Source organism: Oppia nitens, unplaced genomic scaffold (assembly GCF_028296485.1).
Source record: "Oppia nitens isolate AA-2021 unplaced genomic scaffold, nextdenovo-longstitch-racon4-pilon3 scaffold3_pilon_pilon_pilon, whole genome shotgun sequence".
Taxonomy (NCBI): domain Eukaryota; kingdom Metazoa; phylum Arthropoda; class Arachnida; order Sarcoptiformes; family Oppiidae; genus Oppia; species Oppia nitens.
Genome location: NW_026533221.1, coordinates 7,995,880 through 8,009,421, shown reverse-complemented (window position 1 = coordinate 8,009,421; position 13,542 = coordinate 7,995,880). Strand labels below are relative to the sequence as shown.

General features: G+C 23.9%; 1 protein-coding gene across 3 annotated transcripts in view; it reads right to left on the bottom strand.

Moving 5' to 3' along the window:
- LOC128957306 (protein O-mannosyl-transferase Tmtc3-like) overlaps nt 1-13,542 on the bottom strand; it is a 33,741-nt gene that overhangs the window by 9,211 nt on the left and 10,988 nt on the right. The window contains exons 1-4 of one of the 3 annotated variants that reach the window (XM_054303044.1): nt 9,704-9,718; nt 9,303-9,475; nt 2,191-2,430; nt 1,814-1,985 (exon numbers count right to left, since the gene is read on the bottom strand). In XM_054303044.1, coding sequence (XP_054159019.1) covers nt 1,814-1,985; nt 2,191-2,351 — 333 coding nt within the window. In that variant the 5' untranslated portion in view covers nt 2,352-2,430; nt 9,303-9,475; nt 9,704-9,718. Of the gene's footprint in view, nt 1-1,813; nt 1,986-2,190; nt 2,431-9,302; nt 9,491-9,703; nt 9,719-13,542 lie in introns of those variants that run through there. The other 2 variants (XM_054303042.1, XM_054303043.1) reach the window with 2 other exon arrangements.

Here is a 13,542-nt window from a genome sequence, read left to right as displayed (position 1 = left end):
GCATACATATTATGTATTATTATTATTATTATTATGTATTATTATTATTATTATGTATTATTATTATTATTATTATTATTATCAGTTTTAGTATTTGCATTACTCTTGAGTTAATGAACCAAATACTTCAACTCATGGATCACTAGTTTTTTGCTTCTCATTCATCAGTAAAGTCAGAGCACAAGGAATGTCTAATTTATAATTATATACAACTACGAGATGTGATTAGTTTGGATACAAATTGATGAACACTAACAACAAAAAAGCTCATCTATTTTGGTGGTAAAAAACTTTCTCATCAAATGCTAATACATATAAAGTTATATTTAGTTTTGTTGCTAATAATAAGTGAACAGTATTTTTGAATCCATTGATTCTCTCATCTCATTAAATAATGTAAGCTTATTATTGATGTTAAAATCAACCCATTTTTGCGTAAAAGCCATATACAGTATAGTAACCAAGTTTATCATTAATACTAATTCTAAATATAATAATTTATATAAAATAGTAGTGTATATAAAAATTTTATACAATATTCACACAGTAATAAAGTATATAATTTACTCAAATATTCCCATTGAAAATATTTTAACGGAAAATTTATGGCAAGTTTTAGTGAAAATTAAGACAAACCAATTTTATGGGTATTATTTAATCTTTAATAATAGCCCAATGAATAGCAAACAGTAAAAATGATGGAAAGAAAAGTGTTTAAAAAAATAGTTTTCATTTAATCACCAAATTATTTGGGGAAATAACTATATCTGGGAAATAATTTTACTGTAAATTTTATTTTTATTTACAAATAATACATTTACAGACATTGATAGCTGGCATTATTTTGTTAATTTTATTTTAAAAATAATTTAATTGAACATATCAAGCGAGTTAACAAATTATATAAATGATTGATTTAATGTGTTTATATTAATGCAAAATTTAATTGTCATATAGTATACATAATCTTAAATTTAAAAATAAAAAAAATTCATTATTTAATAATAATTTAATGCACTAATGCACTATTATTTAGTGATTAATAAATATATATAAATCTTACTTTATTACACATAACTTATCATATATTATTTCTAAGCAAATAATATGTTTAATTTATAGAAATATATATTTAATAAATTATGATTAATTAGATAGAAACTACAATAATTTATTTTAAATATTTTTAGACTGACTATAAAGTCATTATCTATGAATATCAATGTTTAAAATGTTTCAATATATTAACTGAAAGACAAAATATTACTTTAATATACTTTAATTTACTGCTATATAGTCATAATGGAGATAATAATGAATTATTTGAAATGAGTCTCAGTTTATTGCTTATAATAACTGTTAATATTATACTATTATTATGATATTTATTATTGAATATTATTGTATGATTGTAATAAAAACAAAAATTGTTACTCAATTTAAAAGCGTTTTATAGCCTATTTTTGTTACATTCATAAGACAACTAACAAATGTATACAATATTTTAAAGGTTTAATCAAATGGACTGAAAGTTATGTTTGGTTTTAGTAACATATAGTAGTTGTAGTTTTATGATATAAGTGTTATATATATATAGTATAATATAAATTGTATCAAACAAACAGTGTTTTATATAATACTTGAGAGTCAATCGATATTTATGTCATTTTTGTTGCTGAGCTTTGTTATCATTAGCCCAAACTATACATATTATTACAAGCAATAAAAATTGAATTTTATTAATTTTTTTTATAAAACCATAATATGTGGACAACACATGATTAATATATATAAATAAGTGTTTATAGCATACCATATGTAACGGTGTGCCCCAAAAATCGTCGACAAATAGCCGATACAGTGGTGTGTTTGGCCGCAAGTCTTTGTTGTCAATAATGGCCGGCCTGTCATCAAACACCATCTGACCCCATATTGATGGCCAGTAACATACATAACACACCACTGCCACCAATAGATAAACATTTCTATGAGAAAAAAATAAAATTACACATTAAACATATATATATTTATATAAAGATATAATATATATATAAGTTATATAAGCATCAAATGTATTGAAAAAATTATTGAATGAGAGCACAGTTTGATGTCATTTATAGCTATAAAGAGCAGTAAATGCCTAACTATTGGTATAGAAAGGCAAAAATGAGATGAAATAAAATACTATACCTTAATATCAATGCTCTGTTGAGACATCCAGTGCTGAGAAGATGTAGTTTTTGGTTGACATATTGTCTTTGATGTCTCACAACTGACTCCAATCCATTGAATCGCGATCTTAGGCTACAAAACAATGTATGCCTCGACTGACTGTCTGAACATACAGTCATCACTTGAATCGTTAACTATGGTCTGTATATATGATATCTATAGATATACAGAGTGTTCAATGTGTGGATGAGTTAAGGCCTACAAAATTATAAGAGAAGAGACCATACGATAAATATAACGTTAATATTGACCCATCATTTGGGCCAAAACACAGTCAGACAATAGGAGTGATTGATTTGAGAAACAATAGGAATGTCTGAAAACACCAAATGTTTGTATGCCTTTCCCCTCGACATCATATATATTGTTGACCGGAATGTCGACTTATATAAGACTACTCTTTGTATCATCAGATTAGATAACAAGCAAACAGTTATATATAGACTTATAGATAATTGATTTCATATTGACTTAAATATCTAATCTATTTCTCATATTTTGCATATACTGTACAGTTATATGTATTAGTTGGGTATCGTTCAAAATATCCAAAATCATAATATCTAATTCAAAATATCCAAATTTAAAATCTCCAAAATCAAAATATCCAAACTCATAATAACTAATTTAAAATCTCCAAAATAATAATATCTAAACTTATAATATCAAAAAGCGTTTGATCCAATTCAATTGATCCAATTCAATTGATCCAATTCAATTGATCCAATTCAATTGATCCAATTCAATTGATCCAATTCAATTGATCCAATTCAATTGATCCAATTCAATTGATCCAATTCAATTGATCCAATTCAATTGATCCAATTCAATTGATCCAATTCAATTGATCCAACATAAATAATTCTAATAAAAAAGTATCCAAAATTATTTTATATAAATCAAAATATCCAAATTTATTTATTTTCAATAAATATTTATAATAATAGGCAAAATTATTACTGTAAATTGTAATTAAACTAATTTTGGATATTTTGATTTGGATATTATGGATGCGACCGATATTAGTTATGTATAATTATAATAATAAATTAAAATATAATATAATTAGGAATCTATTTTACAATTTACATATAATATCATATTTAATATATTAAAATTATCTATTTTAAACAATCAATATTTAAATATGCGCTATATTTCATAATTATAAATTAATATGCAATACATTATAGATAGAAAAAACCTAAATTTGATATATTTAGTTATTAATGAACAAATGAATATCAAATATTTTATGTTATATATCATAGATTGTATGTTATAGTCAATAATCATATGACATAACAGTGCAGAACTGATGCAATGGTTGAACTAAAGCAGACATATCTTTAAGAAATATTGTAGTGTTTTAGTAGTAGACTATAAAACTGTATTTCAAACTCATCTCTGTTTCTCTTTTTCGCCAAAAGCTGAGAGAAAAATAGTAAAAGAAAAGTCTTACGTCTCGCGAGAATTGCTTTTGTGTTCAGAATTGCAACGAAAAAGACATTGACTAAGAAAAAGCAAAATAAGAGAAATGGATAGCAATATAACAATACATGTGTGCCATCACTGAATCCAATAGTCTTATATAAGGCTAAGAGATCATTGCATATACAGTATAGTAAAACAGGTCCTCAAACCCAGTGATGGTATGTTTACTGCGGATCAGTTGAAAAGTTGTTTTCATTCCTAACCTCATAAGAATTTTAGTTTAAAAATGTAGTCAAACACCAAATAAGAAATTCTGCACCAAAATTGTGTTGAAAGAGAGAGAGAGAGAGAGAGAGAGAGAGAGAGAGAGAGAGAGAGAGAGAGAGAGAGAGAGAGAGAGCAAAAAAGCAAACATCACAAAACAAAGCACTTGAACGCCACTAAAAATATAGTGAAATACCGTAAAAGAGATAAAGTGTTTAAAGTGTTTTTTTAAATATAAGTGACAAACATTTGACATATAGTTCTTACACTTTGTGAACTCATTATTAAAGTTTGCCATTAAGTAAATTTCTAAATAATCGTTAATTTTTATTAATATAATATTTTAGACTTAAATTTGTATCATACTTGAGACATACTATTTCAATGTATGCATTTATGTACTGTAATGTAAATTTTATGTATAGTATTAATATTATTATTCAATAAATACTACTTAAAGTTTATAAAAATCTTACAAAGAATTTACAAATTTATTCACTAATACTCGACCTAATTCTTCAAATTCTTATTAAATTCAATACTATTATTCAAATAATATCAAAATAATTAAATTTTTAGATATCTTATAAATTAATTTGAATTTAAATAATTAAAGTTTATAATTAAAGTAAATAGAGTACATAGTATCAATGCAGTAAACTTAAGACTATATTTATTAAATTATCTAAACTGTTTAATATACTGTATATTATTATTAAATAGTTAATCAAATTTTTCAGTAAATTTATGTCTTTTAATATCAATTGTCTTCGTCTCCCTCTTTGCACTTCACAGACAACACCACATGTTATGTCATATCAATGTGTTGTCATATATTATTGAAGCAAAGATTAGACTTCATTAGCAAAAAATAGGAAAAACCGAGTCGTTGTCTATTCAACTATTTCTACACTATTTGTATCTGTCTTTGTATATAATATACTGTATATGAAATTCAAAGATATCATTAAAAATTAACCAAATGTTCACACAATACTGTATATTAAACATATAAATATTGAACTTAAAAAATGCTAATTAAATAAGATATAAATATCTATGATTCTAATGTTATTTTTATTTAAATTTTACACTTATAATTTTATAAAATTTTATATAATAAAAAATTTACTAAATTTAATATTGAAAATAACTAAACGATAATATTTAATTATATAAAAATAATTGTGTTGTTTGCATGTATACATGTACGTAGTTATAGTATATTTTGGCAGTATTATACAGTAGTATAGCTCATTCACACAATTATTACAATAATAATTATAATATTTAATTTAATATTTAATTTAATAAGAGTAATAATATACGAGAATTATCCATTACTTATATATTCTGTAAATATATTTAAGTAAAGTTTTAATCAAAATGAAAGAGAAATGTGAGATCAAAGCAAAGATGCTGAGAGAGAGAGAGAGAGAGAGAGAGAGAGAGAGCTAAAATGTGATCAATATTTTATGAGCCCTAAGCAAACCCAAAGAGAGACACCATTTTTCTAACCTTATATTACAGTTCACTAGAAAACTGATTCTTAAAATATAGTAAAAAGTTAGTTATTGTCACTTAACGTAATGCATTCATGCGATACATAGTACAGTACAAACATTGAAAAATTATTTTAATAAAAAATCAACATAATATTTATAATAAATTCTTTAAAATAACAAACAGTATCCAAATTTCTAATAAATAATAAACAAATAAACTTTTAAAGAAATTCCATAATAAATCATTAACTATTTATAATATAAATAAATAATAATAAAAAGCTTTATTAATTATTTACAATAAAGCAAAGCTATTTTTTCTCTTATTTATTTAAAATAAATTTTTAAGCATTATATACTGGTATATAATAGTAAACTAAAATTGGAATCAAAACATTAAAATTTAATATTAGATAACTTTTGGATATTTTATGCAATTATTTATATTTTATATATTTTACTTTTTGAATAATTAATTTTTTCATTTTAAATAGAAATTTGTTGAAATCATTTACTGGTATAAGTATAATATCAATTATTATTATTATTATGGACAATCAGTTTAATTTTCAACTTAATATTTGAGTCACAATATATTGTAACTATTATATAATGTTATGAATTAGTAAATACAGTATTAATATAAGACTTGTATACTATGCTATAGATTAAAAAGGATTGTAATTTTATATTATTAAACTTTGGTATTTCACTGAACATAATATTTAATAAATGAATAATTAAATTTTCAGCAAATCTCTACTAAGTTAATAATATCAAAATTATAATAATATTAATACAGCTTTAGGTTATATAACTTATTAAATATACTTTTTTGTCAGACATACTATTTTGTAGTTATTGGTTCATGACTTAAACGGTAGTCCATAGGATTGTTTAGTTTTTAATATCATTAATCATTTAATATATGAGTGAGTGAGTGAGTGAGTGAGTGAGTGAGTGAGTGAGTGAGTGAGTGAGTGAGTGAGTGAGTGAGTGAGTGAGTGAGTGAGTGAGTGAGTGAGTGAGTGAGTGAGTGAGTGAGTGAGAGAGAGTTATATTGATATTGTTAGTGTGAAGCAAATCTAATTTTCTATAATTATAACATATGTTTGGTATATTATGTAAGCAAAAATGTCGAAATACCAAATGTATAGTATATTTAGCAAAATTTTGTAATTATGTTGTTTTTAATTAATTTAAATCCAGTTTTATGCTTATATACACAAAATATTTGTTGTAAAACCATTTTATGCATCATTTGTCTTTATTATATAACATATTACTGTATTACTATATATTTATACATATGTACGATATATATAGTGTGTATATTGCATATATAAATTTAGTTTAATACAAAGTTATATGATATGTGACAAAAGCTTAAAATTATTGAAACTGTTTTTAAAAGTCCATTTGAATAGTAAAATATATAAATCAATTAAACTTTACTGTAATTCTTAACTAATGATATATAATATAATGTTTTGTTTGTGTGGATCAATGTGTTGGTATAGTCTTGAATTGAAGACCAAAGGTTGTGTACAATATTATGGCTAACAATGAGCTCTCATCTCATCTCTTCTTCATTTGTTTCTTTTTGTTCAATACATCTCTCTCTCTCTCTCTCTCTCTCTCTCTCTCTCTCTCTCTCTCTCTCTCTCTCTCTCTCTCTCTCTCTCTCTCTCTCTCTCTCTCTCTGATCTATTGTCAATGTAATGCATTTAGTTTTGTAGTGTAGAGTCGACTATCTATACTTATGTTCCCCTCCTTTGCCACTAAACACCCGTCACTATGAATGGCAACAATTTTCAGCAAAAATCCTGAATTATTCTTCAATTGTATTGAATTCGATAAACACAATGTAGTTTCTGTCGATTATGTCTTCACTCAATTCAATGTATTATTGGTATAGATTTGAACACAACTTATTGCCCTTTCTTTACATTCAATAGCATATCATATGAAAAACAGACAAATAATGAAAAGAGTATATGATTTAAATATTATAACGCCTAACATGTATTATATATTTACATGTATTATACAATTCACTAAATACAGTATGAGTTATTATATAACAACAAATTATATACTATATATGTATTAGATATTTGAATATAGTGTTCACATTTTTATATATTATTTGATGATTTACTTTATTTGTAACTATTGAGAAAATTATGACAGCACTGGTAGAGAGTGGTAGTGAACGGTTGGATTTATAGTCAGTGACCCAACTATTCAATTTGATACGACTGACACATAAGACTAACTAATTCACTATATTTCTCCTAAAATATTTTATTTAATAATCAATATCATCTAATCTTCAACTTATTTTTATATGAGATTTTATATTTTATTGTTTTTATCGCCAAACCATAATATGGTACAACTGTCCATTGGATTTAAATTTCAAGTCAAATAAACTTAAATTGTATGCAATATTATTTAGATTTAAATGACAATACATGCAATTCAATAGTATATTAGTCGATAAAATCATTGAATCGTAAATTTCCTATAAGTGCCACATATTTGCCTTTCGAAAGACACACAACTCTGACACTCAAAACTATAAAATCTATTTTTAAAAGTATTGTCAAGAAATTTATCGCAAACATAGACCAGAGATCTTTCAAAGACAGTGTTTTCAATGATCACAGAGAGGATGACATCAATAGACTTTTAAATACGTTTCAATAATTTTAAAATAACTCATTTTTTGTATAAATATAGTAAATTGATTATTGCAAATATATTATTATAATAAAAACTTTACATTTATATTACCTGAATTTCAATTTAAATAAAAATATTATACAGTATTTATTGACATTTTTCCACTTAACGCTTCCATTAATTTTAATTTTTTATATTTAATTCAAAATTTCTTATATTTTCTTATTTTACTATTTTTGTAATAAATATCTCAGTTTTGTTTTAAGTTTTTAGTTAGTTTAAATAAAAAACACTATATTTTTTAGTAAAAATATAAAATGAAAACTAAATGAAATGATTTTAGTTAATGCACATTAAATTTTTCGTTAAATAAATGTTATTATTATTCAATATAATTATAGTTTTTAATTCTCTCTCTCTCTCTCTTTCTTTTTCTAAAACATATACAAACAAATATCTCTATATATTGTACTTTAGTTCAATTGTTTGTTGACACAAATTATATGAGACGTCAACACATTTATGTTTCTTATTTAGTTTTAAAGTTGATGTAAATTCAATTTGAGATGTCTTACACTGTAAATCGTATAAAAATTCAATTTTAGGCAAAAGGGAGTAATAATATAGATTTGTGTCAAATAATGACTACATGTTATGTAAATAAAATTATATAATCTCTTTACAAAAAAAACATTTTGTTTTTAAACAAATAATAAATAATATGTGAATAAATTTATTAATTTATTGAATGCCTTAACAAAAATCGGATTTTTAGATAAGCCTTTTATGAGTTATGATTTATGACAATATATTTTAAGTATTATTCAGCTCCTGTTGTTTCTCTCAGTGTTGACAAAGCAGTCATAAGTAGTTATTTGGATCATTTAGAGCACTGGTATTTACAGACTGCACCAGTAGTTATCAGTACATTTGCAACATAAGATGAGTCGACTAAACACTGGCGTTAATCGTTTACTCAATAAAAAGTGCAATTAAACACTGAAAGTAAACATTTAGAGGTCATATAAAAATGGAAAGACATGTCAGGGAAAGGGGGTTAGAGATTGACAATATAGACAATGACAAGCAAAGGATTATCAACTCTCAGGGATGTCTGAGAGATAGACTTTTGAACAGAGTTTTTATCGCAACAACTGTTAGCCAATGAGCTTATCATACCTTTGAGCCAAACGTTGACACAAACAACAAAAGACTTGTCGTTTCCCTCTTTTCTGTCCTCAACTTGTCTTTAGCTTTACGTTTGCTTCACTTTTATGATTATTAGTATTTTTGTGAGTTTTTCCCAAACAAAAGTCAAACACAATATCAGTCGTTTTAGTTGTGAAGTGAAACTAAATTAGAGTAAAAAAACCGCACATCAAATACATATATTATATATATATATTATATTTATATAATAGTAAACATAGTGTTTATAAAAGAGTGTATTGTATTTTTGAGATAATAGTGAACACTAGTACAGTAGCATTAGTATTATAGTGTATTATATTTTATTTAGTATATTATAGAAAACTAATAACAGTAAGAGCACTGAGTAAACGTTAAATAATTAATTTCACATTTTTTGGTTGTGTTGTGCTATGTATGTACAAAGTCAGCGATCGTGAAGTCGACGATATTTTTATGATTAAAACAGTATTAAACTTGTGTTTGCTGTAAAATTCACGACAAAATGCAGCCAAAGTTTATATCATAATATTTATATATATATATATATATATATTTAAGCAAAAAAATACATTAAAAGTAAACAAAATACATAGCAATATAACATTATGTAATTTATATACTAAACTATTGGTAGATTGAATGCCACATTTGCAGTAATAATAATGTTTGGTATAAAATGATGGAAAAATAAAAGTTATATAGAAAATGATGAAAACAATTGGTGAACACATTTTTATCCATCATATAAATTATAAATGTCTTGTTATAAGCAATAGCTCTTTAACGGCAATAAAAGTTTTGTTATTTTCAAAGTGGGTCTCACTGTATGAGAGCATAGCAAAGGAATTATTGCCAAAATTGTGACATTTAAATGAATGGTTGCAAATATATTGCACTTTTGTTGTTAAAATATTATATAACTTTTGTATTATATATATATATTTTATATAATAAGTATATCTACTGTGTATTTGTAGTAAATATGATTTTTGTCGGATCTCAACAACAAAATAGTAGAGAATTTTTGTTAGCACTCGGATCGCAAATATTGTCATATATTCTCTCTCTTTCTCTCATCAAATGCACTGTAATTCTATACTACCAGTGCTGGTGAGGCACAGCATCACTAATGTGTTGGAGAAGCGTTTCAAGAGCGGCGTCGCGTACGGCAAACACAACCGTATGTATTGATCGGTATAAAGAACTTCAAAATGGATATTAGAATATAAAGAGTATATATATATATATATAAACATCAATACTATCCATACACACTAGTAATAAATATACAGATATATACCATATATTATTGTACAGTATATTTGACATAATAGAAAACTAGAGGAAAGAGAGAGAGAGAGAGAGAGAGAGAGAGAGAGAGAGAGAGAGAGAGAGAGAGAGAGAGAGAGRGGATCGTATGGTATGATCGTTGAGAGTGATAATGAAAGCCATGAGTCCAAGAGATTGACAATATATTCAACTATTTTCTATGTCATAACCATATACTGTACTTGTATTATATTGCTGTAACATTATTATACTTTTTAAATATATGTATATAGTATATACAGCAAAATATATTGGATATATTGTGTATAATAAAAATATTACATTAATGTGTATATATTGTACAGTAGTGGTGACTGATGTGAATCCCCTCTCAATTTTTGAAGGCAAGCGTTCAAAATGATTTGAATGTCAGAAATAAAATGATAATCTCATCTATACATCGACTACATCCCTACCCCATAGCCAAAGGTCGTATTTGCTGTATATATCTATGGCTAACACATCTATTATAACAAAACATAAACGGCTTTTATAATCATTTCCCAAAAATAGTGTTCACTTTATTGATCCCAATTGTCACATATCTCCTGTGCCGTCATTTACCTTCTCATTCATTTCAATGAGCGCTCAGTGATGACCTGTTGCTTCCAATGCCTCAAATGTCAATCAATAATACTGTCACCAAATGAGTTGAGTTAGAGTCACATAAAAATGTTACTTATATTTAAAGATCTGTTCAAATGTTATTAGAATTATTGGTAATAATAGCAATAAAAATGACTATAAATGTCAAACAAAATATTGGAGAACTCTTAGTGCCAGTGGTTAGGACTTACTGACGAACCGGTAAATTGTATGAAAAATAAATAAAAAATGAGAAAAAATGTAATAACGAGTAATAGAGAGATATAACGTTATAACCAAACGGTAAATGATATTTATTTTTAATGAGGTTTCAGTAGAGCAGTAATAATAATAATAATAATAATAATAATAATAATAATAATAATAATAATAATAATAATAATAATAATAATAATAATAATAATAATAATAATAATAATAATAATAATAATAATAATAATAATAATAATAATAATAATAATAATAATAATAATAATAATAATAATAATAATAATAATAATAATAATAATAATAATAATAATAATAATAATAATAATAATAATAATAATAATAATAATAATAATACAATATCTTTAGTGATTGACAGCAAAAATGTAAGGCATAGCAAAACAAATGTGAAAATACTGTGATTTTTGTATTTACTTTTTCTTAAAATTGTTTTCTTTTATAAATGTTTTAAGTTTACAATTTAATAATCAAGTAATTACAGTATTTTCTCAATATTTTATACTCTTTCGTAAACTTATACTGTATAACTTTATTTATAACTATTTTATGTTTATTATTATCATCAAAAATATCATCATTGATAACAGTTACAATTTTAATAATCTATATATTTTTAATGATTGTCTTTTATATTTTAAAAATATTATGTATTAAATAAATAAATATGAGCTAGTTCACATAATTTCCCCATTAGTATCCGCTTTCATACAAAATATGAAAAAGTAAGTGCTTAGCAACCAAAGTCCATTTTATTGTACATCACTTTATGTTATGTATTGTCGGTATAAGTAAAGGTAGTAGTTATCGATAAGTACTAAAAATCATAGTCATATCCATTGCCAGTTAATAGCATAGTTCCGAAATTTATGTTAATATTATTGTTATTTATATATTCATTTATTATCAGTTTTTCTAAGTTAGCTAAAGAACAATAAATTAGATAAAAATTTTAAGTTGTGATATATTAAATTATTTATTACTGTTTAAATCTTATTGTTATTTATAATTTGGTGTTAAAATATCATATATTAAAAATTTTTAATATTTTATATTTAAAAATAAAAATACATTTTGTTAATATAATCATTTTATTTGCAAAATATGATAAAAATCGCAGGAAATAATATGTCACTTTGTATTTGTCTGTGTGACATAAATTTTAATACAATTGAATTTTCTAAATTAAATATCTTAATTTAATAAGTTTATTATGATAAATATAGTTAAATACTAAATATTTTAATTATAAAAGTACAAATTTTTAATCTTTTAAATAATTGACGAAATATCAATTAAAATATTTTTAAACGTTACATGTGTATTATAATATAGTAGTTAAATAATAATTTATAATACATGTATATAAGTCTCTAAAAGTGATACATGTAACAAATGTATTACTAAAATGATTAAAATATTTTATAGTGAATTTATATAAAAATTTAAAATTATAAAATGACATATATTCATATAAATACAGTATATATTGTATTGTATTTAGTTTATAATTTATTAAATAGATCGAAATTTTCACAGATCTATAGAAGTATATAAGTAATATACAAAAATATATTTGAGGCTTAAGAATAATACTAAAAAATTTTGTTTTTGATAATAGACATGTCATTTAACTGTATGTAAATTATAACAATACTAATTACATTGAGATTTTCTTATCAATAAACAGTTCTCTATTTATTCATGCAATAGATTATCTCTTTAATAACAGAATAGGTTTATTAGATCCTTGACTTTTCATTAGTCTCCTTACAGTATATATTCAATACATAAAAGATATACAATATAAGAGTGAGTATCAACTTTTGCAACTAATTTAATGACTTTTCCTTTGAGCTGAATATATAATTATATGTCACTTCCTTAGTGTACAACACTACACACAAAATATCTATTTTATTATTTCATGAATATATATATATTTGCCGAGAAATACAAAATAAAAGTATTGCAAAATAGATGCAAACATCAAGTATATCGTGTGCTTTGAATGAAAATATAATTATTATTCACTAGTCTTTATATTTAATGACTCAAAATAGTGTTT